At 36.8% G+C, this 12,432-nt stretch overlaps 1 protein-coding gene across 1 annotated transcript in view; it reads left to right on the forward strand.

Annotated features, from left to right (window-relative positions):
* Nucleotides 1–12,069, forward strand: part of LOC137502940 (uncharacterized) — a 37,453-nt gene extending 25,384 nt beyond the window's left edge. The window contains exon 3 of the mRNA XM_068230156.1: nucleotides 11,812–12,069. Within this exon, the coding sequence (XP_068086257.1) occupies nucleotides 11,812–12,069 (258 nt within the window). The remainder of the gene's footprint in view (nucleotides 1–11,811) is intronic.
* Nucleotides 12,070–12,432: the final 363 nt, after the last annotated feature.

Below are 12,432 nucleotides of genomic sequence, written 5' to 3' on the forward strand. Positions count from 1 at the left end.
ACTGGCAAACAAAACCTCACGCAAAGGCAGAAAAAGCACTTTTCTGGATTACTCTACTGTTTCCATTTTTAGATGCTTTGTACGTGCAAGGAAAGTGCCCGACGCCCTTAAAACTCCTCGCCTTACCGAACTTTCCCATGAAGTCTCTCGATTCCGTGTGCATTGCAACACATTACAGTGACTCCCACCTTTGTACAATTTCTCTCTCCTGTTAAACGGTAAGTCAGTTTGAGCTCAGCATAAAAAATGCAGTTTCATTGGCATTGACAATTTTGTTCGCTGTGTACAAGTTGATTATATGAACCATGCTTTTTCGCCAATTGTGGGCATCGTCAGTGTTTGCGGATCCTGCTTCTCCGCACACTGCCTGATACGTAATGATGTGGCGTTCTTTAAAGCGCTGAATACAAAATAATTATGATTTCACTCGATGTTAGCAAATATGGAGCACAATGTGCTTCGTTACGGTATTCTACATTGTATGTGGATATTGAAGTAAATACTGTACGTGCAGTAAACAAGATTTTTTAAAATTGCATGTCGCTTAGCGTTATCCAAGAAATAGCATTGGGAGGTCCCCATACGTTGTTTCCAATGTAAAGTGTGGGTTGCAGAGTTCTGGTGATAACGGCAGGCTCTCTTGCCTACTGCCATTCGCAATCAAGTTGGGAAGTTTATGTTATAATATCAGGCTCCATTGCCTACTGCGCGGTCACAATCTATTTGGAGAGTTTTTGTTACAATGCCAGGCCCCCTTTCCTACTTCCAGACCTATTACAGTTGAGGAGTTACTATTATAATCGCAGGCAACTTTCCTACTACCAGTCAAAATTGAGTTGTGCAGTTATCATTATAATGACAAGCCCTTTTTCCTGCCGATGCCAGCTTACTGCCCGTCATACACAGTTGGTGAGTTTCCAGCAAAATAGCAGGCCACTATGCCTAATGCTAGTCACACTTTATATGGCTACATTAGTTTATAATGGAGGGCACCCTGGCCTACAGCCAAACACCATCAGATACGGGAGTTCTGAACAAAATTGTACGCTCCCTTGCCTTCTACAAGTCAACTCGAGAAGTGAATTATTCATTATAATGGTAGGCCCTCCTTACTAATGCCAGTTATACAGGAATTGGAGAAGGACACCATTCCTACTGCCAGTCAAATTTGGTGTGGGCAGTACTGATTACAATAGCTGACGCACACTTTCTCGTTCGCTACAAATTGACATCAATGAATATGTATAGATCGACATACGGAAGTATATGCATGGTTGCAATATTGCAGACCTTCATTATCAGATTAACTGCTGCTAAACGGTACGTATATGGTCAAAGGATTGTAACATAACCGCAGTATTTTGTGGCCTAATGGCTGGTCCTATTATATTTTCTCGCATCTCATCTATTCATGGATCAGACTGAGTTAGAAACATTGAATAGGGTGAAATTTGTGTAAGATTACCTCGTATCTTACATTGTATTGCTTTTCGTATAATTATGTGACATAGCATTTGACTCGCATATGGATACTAGGTGGGCCAATATTCGTGTAGAGTTTAATGTTTCTATCTTTCCAGTAAGTGATTGAAAGTATGAATTATGCATGTAAAAGTTCAAATTTAATTAAAATCGAGAAATGGAGACAAATCTAACGTATAAGGGGTACAGATACAACAAAAAATCATAAGACCAAGGTTGAAGATCACTCCAAATTGACAGGAGATGGTGCCATCCGTTATGTGATAGGACTTCCCATTTATCCCACGAAATACCTCAAAACGAAGGTTTGCACCATCATTAAAATTGCCTCCATGTAACGATATTATTCGGGGATAAAAAGTGAAAAATTTAAAGATCTTGGAAGTTTTCCATCCGTTACAGGCTAAAACATATAATTTTTACAAATTTAATTTTCTTGCTCGTCTGGCAGATTATGCCGCAATCTGGAATTTGGGTGAGTGTGTCAAAAATGAGGAATTTCAGGAAACTACCCCCAAAAATATGCATATGGTCATTATTACGCCTCAAACGGGTAGCTGTTCGAAAATTTCACCAAAATAGTCAATGTACAGACACACACAGTCATTACGGTTTTGTTTACTCGTATGTAGATAGATGAAATCTGCTCCACGTACAACACCTTTTATGCATTGTCCGCTGGACTAAACCTGCAAAATTGACCATTCATGGTATCTCACCTGTTAATCCTCCTGTCGAAAAATGCAGATGAGAAGAAAGTTTTAGAAATGGATTTCCATTAATTTCGGATGTGCATATTCTGAGGGAGTTCAAAACTTCGGTTTCAGATAGACCCCCAGTAAATTTAGGTATTCAGAAATAATATTGGCCCTAAAACCTACTCAAGGACAGGTGGATTCTAAATATCAGGGTTGGTAGAAATTTATTCAGTAGTTCTCAATTTATAAGAACACATACAATCAAACAGACGATCAGACACACAGACATCAAAGCTAAGAAATATGCAGATGGTCATTATTATACCTGAAACAGATAACTATACGGAAATTCTGCCAAAATAGTAAATGTACAGGCACATGGTGGTTAGGATTATATTTATATAGTTGACAGATAAGCATGGGCATATTTGTCAGTGCAAACCTTCATTTCGAGATTTACTGCTCCTAAACGGTAAAACATATCAACAAACAGTTTACACCCTCAGATGTCCCTTTTGTCGCTCTACATGTTGGTGTTAAAACCTTTTCTCATATTTCCCATATTTATGGGTTGGATTGAGTTACGATATTTGAATGGGTTGAAATTTGGGTACATTTTTAACATTTTACATTATTTTTCACATACTTATGTGGAAGATAGAATCATGAAATTTGGTGCTCATATAGCAATTGGTCATGTCAATGTGCGTGCCGAATTCAATAGCTCTATCGTTCCTATAAGTGTGTCAAACTATGTAACGTACGTGTAAAAAGCACAACATTTACGAACAATCGAAACATACAGACATATCTACCCTATAAGGGTGGGGGAGAGAGAGAGGGTAGGGGGTGGGGAGAAAGATGGCAAAATATTACAGGACCAAAGTTGTAGATCACTCCAAATTGAACATAGGTTGTGCCATCCGTTTTGTGATAGGAATTACCGTTTAGCCGCTAGATACCTCGAAACAAAGGTCTGCACTGTCTTTAAATTGCCTCATATTTCGATATTCCTTGCCAGAAAAGTGAAAAATTTAAAGATCTTTGAAGTTTTCGTAGGTTACTTGCTAAAACATATAAATTTGCTTAATTTCAATTTTTCAGCTGGTGTGGCAGATTGTGAGGCAATCCTGATTTTGGGCGAGGGGGATGAAAGTTAGGGCTTTCAGGAAACTGTAGCTAAAAAGTATGTAGATGGTCATTATTTCCCCTTAAACGGAAAGCTGTACGAAAATTTCGCCGAAATAGTCAGTGAACAGACACACAGTCATTACGATTTGATTTTTATAGATAGATAAGGAATCTGTTCCATGTACAACTACTTTTGGGCTATGTCCGCCGGACTTGGCCTGAGAAACCGACCTTTCATGATATCTCCTTTATTAATCCTCCTGTTGAAAAAATGCACAAGAGATAATAAATTTTTGTAATTGATTTCCATCAATTTTGTTCTATTTCCAGTCAGGTTGGTCTTGTACTGTATATATTTTGGGAGAGTAAAATCACCATTTCAGTTCCCTATAAAACCCCAGTCCATTCCGGAAATTTGAAATGGTATTCACCTTAAAACCTAACCGTGGACAGGTGGATGCTAAATATAAAATTTGGTTCGAATTTCTTCAGTAGTTTTCAAGTTGTAAGAAATACGCTTTACACGCATCCGCTCCTGCGTTAAGTCCGGTGGGACTTGCACTGAAACATGGTCCATTAATGATATCTCCCTTATTAATCCTTGTATCAAAATGATGCATATGAGGAAAAAGGTTAAGAATTAATTTCCGTGAAGGCAGGTAGATTTCCATTAAGTTTGGTTGTGTATATTTCGAGGGAGTGCATAATCACGGTTCCGGTTTCGTATAAACCCCCAGTCAGTTCAGGGATTTAGAAACAATATTTAAACTAAAACCTACCCAAGGACAAGTGGATTCTAAATATGAAGTTTGGTGGAAATATATCCAGTAGTTTTCAAGTTATAGAAAGACACACAAGCAAACAAACGGATAAACAAACAAACAGACACCAAAGCTAAAATATATGCAGATGGTCATTATTACACCTGAAACGGATAACTGTACCGAAATTTTGCCAAAATATTCAATGTACAGACACACTGTCGTTAAGATTTTATTTATATACATGAACTTTGTGTGTGTCATTTCTCTCAAAAACTTCTTTACATTCCTGAACTGTGTAATAGTCTTACCTACGGTATGCCAAGATTTTGTAATTGAAAATGCTGATCATTAATTCCTTCTCCTACTCTTTGTTTTCTACGATATTGCACGTCTGTGCTCTTTCATTAATCCAGTTTTAAATATTAGTGTCACTCTCACTGATCTCTGTAATATTTTCTTTGTGATTTGTTGTGATATATGTTTTGATATTTTTTGTGCTGTACTCTTTGTAACTTGTTGTGTCTTGTCTTTCAATAAGTAGCCAATTCTTGTTCATCCACTAGTGTCCTTGTATCTTCCTGACTTCTTGTATATTATTTATTTCTTCCGCCTGTGTACCATCCACGGTATATCCCTTGTTGGCCAGCACTTGCATATGTCTCTTCGACGGTCACCTTTTATCTATCGTTACTAATTATACTAACCTATCCAGCACAGAGTGATCTCAATTTTATGTTTTGGACAACTGGTTAGTTTTCCTGAGTTTTCCAAACCATTATTTTATGCTGCATGAAAGGTTGAGTCCCTGGGAATTGGTCTGATTGAGGAGTGTGGAAAATGGGATCAGCAAGTCTCTAGGGATGTTCCATTAGGAAAGGTAACGATCAGTTATTTTAGAAAGAACAATGCAGTAAAAGTTAAAACTGGTTCTTTTTCAGAATCTCGCTAGCGAGGGTGAAGTTGGTGAAGAAATTGTCTGTAGTGACGTTTCTCCCTGTTCCCTCAGTATGCTTGACAAGTCTCAATAAAACATTCATTCCTGGGTTCACTTCTCTCTGTCTGGTTACTGGTTTGCCATTGTAAACTTCAGCGGCGCATACATAAGCGTGTCCAAATCCAAGAGTAACCATAATTTCCTCTTCATTTGGTAGATAAATACTGCCTAAGGGCATTCTCCCCTAAAGCGAACTTTCTGTTCATCCACAGTAGTATTTTCGTATGGAACAAACACTTCAGGTAGTTGTGAAATGAACATGTCAAAGACATTCCTTGTTGCTGCTAACTTGTTATTACTTCTTAGGGCTGGTCTGTCTTACATATTACAAACCTCAAAACTGGGTTATTTGGAACTCTTGAAGAGATACTGTAGCTCGAAGGATAGGACGACCATCTGCTTCATTCCATAATTCTCAAACAGAAACTGCTGCTGTTATAAAATTGCGTAAATTGTACATACCGCACCTGAAAATGCTTCAAGCTCTATTGGAGAATTGGGCTTGTGGGTTTTCTCTTTATGTACAAAAACCGTCTCCATTTCACAATTTGGTTCCTATAAAGTGGTTTCCAGCACTTAATCAGTGACAAATAACTTCCTTGTCAACATCTGGAAATCACCTGTCCTCTGAAGAGCATCTCGTGTGTCCATGAGCAATTCTCATTGCGTTACCCAATCTGGAATACACATAATTGAAATTTGCATTTTGCTGAAGTATTACAAATATAACCTTCTGACATCTTGAAGAGCTTATAGGCCTATTGATATACGTTGTTCCTGATGTAAGCGAAGCAATAACATAGTTCATATTACAGTACCACCCCGATTTTGCGTGACCCCGATTTAGCATAAACACGCAAGTAACAGATGAAATTTCCAGTCCCGAAAATTATTCGATAAGAGCATTGCATTTGTATATTCGATTTCACATAATTCAAAATAGGGCAAAATTCGCATTTAGCGTTAAGGAAATATTGCAATTCTCAAATGTTTATTTCTATTCATTTTGGTTATGGGACACTAAGTACCTGTGCTTAAGACGTCATAAGACTTAACTAAAGTTGGCGTCTGACAGGTAAGGTTGGAGGGAGGAGCACTGCACGTGTTGCCACATTCCAGCATTCCTTTCTACATGCTCTTACCCGTCACTTCCAGCTCACTTGTTCCCTCCCTCATTCTGACCGCTGTGATCTGTTGTAGAGTACCTGGCCAGGCGGTGTTGTCCCATTTGCGATCACTCTCATACAAACAATCAGGTTCTTATCAGTGACAGTGACAGGTTTGGCACTCCCAGCAAGACGAGCTGCCCTTAAGTTTTATCTCCATGGCAACCATAGTCGCCCCACACTCGTTTCCATGGCAACCACACAGCCACTCCCTTTATCCCTCCTCGGCAGGCAGTGAACGGACCTCCCTCTAAGAAATGTAATGCGCCAACTCTTATTGTTAGCAGTATAGCTAAGGATGATTCAAAGCAGAAGATTTGAAACTAGAAATGCTGCTGCGATTGGTAAAATTTCTGGGGATATACTAAAGTCTGTTGGTTGAGATATAGAACCAGATCTTTAGTGCTTAATTGACTAGTGTTTGTATGTTTATGTATTGATTAGTGTAGTGTATGTATGAAGCAGCTATACCGAATGAATGAAGAATTGGTGTAGTAGACCCTGTGTATAAAGAAATGTGATAAGCATAATGCCTATAATTACACACTTCATCTTGGCTGGTGTTTCATGGAAGCTCTCGGAATTCATTCTTTCTGATTATATTATACACATATTACAAAAATTACTAACAGGTTCGATAGAAGGTTGTTTAGTTTTAGAAAACATTATTCCACTGAAGCTCATCTTGTAGATTCCTGCAAGATATAGCTGATATTTTAGATTCAGGAGGTCAAGTGTGTCATGATGTACTTATCTAAGGCTTTTGATACGATAGATCTTGGTAGACTACTGGCAAATATAAGTGCAGTTGGTCAAGGTAAAATAGTGACTGTATGGGTGGCTATAATTTTAGAAAATAGGACTCAGAGCATTAGAGTATGTGAAGCTTTATTTGATCCTATAAAAACTATGGGATTGGGTCCCATAGGGTAGTATGATGGGACGTTTATTTTCATATGTACACAATATGAATAATTAACTGGAATCAGAGATATGGATTGTGAGTGACTGCAGAAAGACCTTGACAATATTGTGAGGTTGTGTGTTTCACAAATAGATAGTCTTCTCTGTTTTATTATTCTGTTGAAGGGGTGAAAGTTCCTATGTAAGTACCTAGGCATTCATAATAAGGATAGATCTTCATTGTGGTAATCAGATAAACAGGATGGAAAATAAAATTTACATATCTCTTAATATGATTTTGAGGTTATTGAGGGGTTGTAGAGGAGAGGGCACGTAAATCTCCAGCAAGGCCACAATTAAAGTATGGGAACGTCACCAGGATTACTTGATTAGAGAACAGGAAATAATCTACAGAAACAGCTCCATTTCTTGTGGGTGATTTCTGACAAAAGAGTTGTGTTACAGAGATGTTGGAAAGTTTGGGATGGAAAGGCTTGGAGAAATGAGACAAGCTGTTCGACTAAGCAGTATATTCTGAAATGTCATCGAGGGATGGCGTGGAATGACATTAGTTGATGAATAAATTTAAGTCATCATCTTTATATGTAGGAAAGGTCACAACATGAAGATAAGTTGGAATTCAAGGGGACAAATTTTGGCTAATATTTACTTACAGGAAGACATAATTTACCAAGTGAGTTGTTTCATAAATTTCCACAATATTTTTCTACATAAACATCTGATACACAATCAAAGTGCTCACCAGTGGGTGTTGATGCGTTTTATGGTTGATTGATTGAAACATTGAGTGAATTTTTGGTCTTAATATGATGTACAGAGAAGGATGATGGATATTTCTGTAGTTATGATTTAAGTATTGTCCAATTGTTGGTAAAAAGGTAGGAATAATGTAGGATTACTTGATATTACAGTGAAGTGTTTTGGGAATGAAGGTATATAGTGCCCTCTATTTCCCAGATAGGCTAAGCCGGTGAACGAGAGTCCCAGAGGTGGACCGTTCGTTAACTGGCGTCGGCTGATTTTTAGGGGCGGTTAATAGGAAATGGACTGACAAAAATGGAAAAAACAAACAATTTAAAAACATGGTTTGACATTTATTGTTAATAGCACTCTTTTAAACAAAAATTAAACATAATTTAACAACAAAATCTTGAGGTCGTAATGCATTTTCTTCTCATAGGACACTTTTATACAATTCGGACTCTCTGGTCCTTCCTCATCGAAACCTGAATTACACTGAAATGTAAAAAAAATGAAAATTAGCCTCATCTGGCTTGAAAAAAACAAAATTGTTGAGGGTGAAAATCTTCTTAACTTCTTTGAACCATGAACTTAACAGAAAGTGGCTATCGCGACAGCATGTTTTCAACTTAGAAAAAGAAGAAATTTTATATTAATAAAACAATAAATGATAATAGCGTCGTGAAAATCTCAAAAATAACACTGAGAATTTTTACATCATAATTTTATCTTAATTATGGATAAACTCCACTAATATTGAAATAATTTCTGACCAAAACTTGAATAAATTGCATTCTCGAGAATTATTTTAATTAATATAATTTCAAATAATTATTTTGATTTAAGACTTCACAAGCATTATTATGACCTTAGAGAAGCATTCTTTTCCTGAAAATCCTTCAAAATGTGATTGAAATTAATTTATGACTTTTTACAATATCTAAAATTTTGTAAACTTTGTTCGGGCGAGGTTAAAATAGTACGGGCCTATTCATTTTTAATGGCACGTCATTGTAGAACATTACTTAAATACATAATGAGATTCACTAAACATAATTATTTCAACAAGATAAATGAGCACAAACAACGCCGGAATTACCTGAGCCCACCGTGGTGAACACGCGGTCAGGTCAAAACCACATTTTAATAAATCACAAGAGAAAATATTCCTAACTAATTCATTCTCTCCACATTCACACATATGATACACAAATTTCATTTATATTATTTACAAACAAATTCTAGAATTTAATTTTAGATTCTGATTATCATAATCCTATAAATAGAATAGTGAGACGACAGTTCCTGGTAAATCATTACGTCCGACAATCAGTGACACGTGATTGAATATTGGTAATCATGTTTAAAGAGATAATAGCAGGATTAATACAACGTCGAGCACAGATATTAAGCAAATTGATATTCAGAATAAAATGGATGACAATTATCATGCACATTATTAAGCTTAAACATCAATGTCACCGGACATGTGGTCATTGAGTCACGATAAATTATTATTAGAAACGTCCGACTCATTGGCTGAATGGTCAGCGTACTGGCCTTCGGTTCAGAGGGTCCCGGGTTTGATTCCAGTCGGGTCGGGGATTTTAACCTTCATTGGTTAATTCCAATGGCCTGGGGACTGGGTGTTTGTGCTGTCCCCAACATCCCTGCAACTCACACACCGCATATAATACTATCCTCCACCACAATAACACGCAGTTACCTACACATGGCAGATGCTGCCCACCCTCATCGGAGGGTCTGCCTTGCAAGGTCTGTACTCATCTAGAAATAGCCACATGAAATTCGCAGAACGCATTGTAATGCAAGACACATACTTCTCCAAATAATCCACGAATTAATCCCACAGGATTGCCGTATTCCATGCTCATAATTCATCAACAGGGCACACATCAAATATCTCACAAGACCAGCAAATATTTATCACTCATGACCATTAATCTTTACCTGGTTTTAAAATTTATGACTATTATTATCAATATTATTAGTGGTGATTGTTAATTCTACATAATACTGAATTTGATGACACTATCCTGGACAAATACACAGAAATTCATAATATGAAATTCACAGTGAAATTTATCATATAAGGCACAACGAAAATTATTTCCACACAAGTTCATAAATCTGGAATTGTTTAATTAAATTATATTTTATCCGGGAGCTCCATTAATTTTAAATATTAAGTTTAAACATTTGAAGGGAATTAGAAATAATCTTGGAAGACATTAAATGGCAACTACACTAATAGAATCCAAATAACATTTGCACTCACTGTACCAACACTACCATGACACCAGAAGAATGAAGTATGAAATTATTGCAAAATTGCACTGATCTCATAGAAATAGTAATGCAAATGAAGAGGCACATACTACTTCCACATAGATGGACAGTAACTATGTTACAAAAGTTTACTTAAATTTGCGATGAGACTCGATCCCTTCCCAGGTGGTTGAATCTGCTCACATGTCGCAGGTCGTCCTGGTCGTTTTCTCCCTCATGTTAGAATGTGCCTACATTTAGCACGGCATGATGACAGCAAAGTCCATTTCCATATGTGAATGATTAGCTCCTCTTGAGGATAGGCGAGGCATCCTGGTGTAGCTGGTTATTCTGAATTGTAAAGGTCCTCTTCTTTCTTGAAGTTCCGATGGTGGCTGAAGCGGACACAGACAGCTTTAGAAAATTTATCGAGTATGATCACGTCGAATAAATAGCTCGATGAACAAACTTAACTGCGAAGCTCGCAAAAATCTGTGGCAATACAGAATCAGAGTTAAAGAGAGATTTTATTCGTTTTTCCGAGCTTATATTCCCTCAGCTGTGGACGTTTGGCACTGGCGTTCCACGATGGGCTGTAATTCTTCTAGAAATTACTGGGCTCCGAGCGAGACATGACTACCATGTGTTTATCGATCGCCAGGCTGGAATAATCAATAGTCTGCATACTCCCCAAAACCGGTCGAAGCACTTTTTGACTGAGAACACAGCTATTCACGAATAAAACTTTAGACTGCTCTCCCAATGAAAGAATGTAATCAGCTGTTAAGAACACACAATAAAATGCATAGTATGGGCCAAATTTGAAGGGGACAATAGGAACATGGGAATTTAACAAAGAGATAAGAAGTCAAGTGATGTATAGAAGGATGGGAACAGGGGAATGTGAAATAAAGAGGATAAATAAAATAGCTAGTCAGTGTGGAAACAGGGATCAACAGATAGAGAAAGAGAAGTAAGGAATAGTATTGGGTGTGGATTTGGAGATAGTAATTGTCCTTTCATGTTCCTCCTTTTCTATCACTTCCTTGTCTACTGCCATCCTATTGTATGTACCTTTTCATGTTCTTGTCTCTCTTATCACTCTCTGAAAAATGGTGCAAAAGGGCTCTGGTTAATATGCAGCATGTCGTTATGCTTCTTAGGTTACAAAAAGGGTTAAAAAAAGAAAATAAATGCAATTTAAATGCAATGCTAAAATTTACATGCAATGTAAAGTTTAATCTTTTAGCACTTGCATGGAATTATTTAAAGTCATTCCACACACTGTATATGAGTTGATTATGTTTGTAAGTACACAAGATGTTATGAGTAGAATTTTGTAAATAATTTAAATTCATTAAGGATGGGCTGTGTGATTAAATTGTTAGTGTAAATTGTATAACACTCTATTTTAGCAAAATGTCTTCTGCTCTTGTCAATTTAAAATATAGTGCTTGATAATAATGTATTTTTGTGTACCATTTGCCACCGAGGTAGACACCTCTTTTGTAATTAAAGTGATTTTGAAGTTCATTTTCTCAGCTGTTTCTTGTTTAGGTCAATATACTAATATTTTTATTCCTTTACTTCTCTATTCTACTTCTCTTATTTCTTGCTTACAGCCTTCCAAAGACAATAAGAAGGAAATATTCATAGAACAACATACTGATGATCAGCTGCTGGCGTACATCAAGGAAGAAACAAAGTATGTACACCGTGAAGCCTGTACAATATGGAATATTTTGTACCTGTATACAGTTGTATTCAGTAGTGGTTGTTTGACATCTGAAACTGACCATTTTTATCAGTTTAATTCTTTCTTTACAAGGTTACATTTAAACACTAATATTTTAAAATTCTATTGGTTAAAAATGCCTTAAAATATTCACAAACTTTAAGATCAGATTCATTGTTCCTTCATGTAGTTTTATTGAATATATATCTACAAAAAATCTCCAGTAGATCTAGATATTTCTGAAGTGTTTTTGTTTACAGTACTTTAAGCAACCACGGGGCCCGCAGTCCTATATTGCGTTAAGTAGAATTTTTCTATTTGTGAACGCCAAAGCAGATAATGAGTCATGGAAAGGAAACGTTCAGTTCATTAGTGCTACATCTTTGATATCATAGTTTTCTAATAAAACTTCCAGATTGTTATAAGCATATAAAAATATCATGGTATTGAATTTATGCTTGTTCCAGTGTTGTGGTCACACTTGCTGATTGTTGCCATTTCCTACTAT

Source organism: Anabrus simplex, chromosome 13 (assembly GCF_040414725.1).
Source record: "Anabrus simplex isolate iqAnaSimp1 chromosome 13, ASM4041472v1, whole genome shotgun sequence".
NCBI classification, from domain to species: Eukaryota; Metazoa; Arthropoda; class Insecta; order Orthoptera; family Tettigoniidae; genus Anabrus; species Anabrus simplex.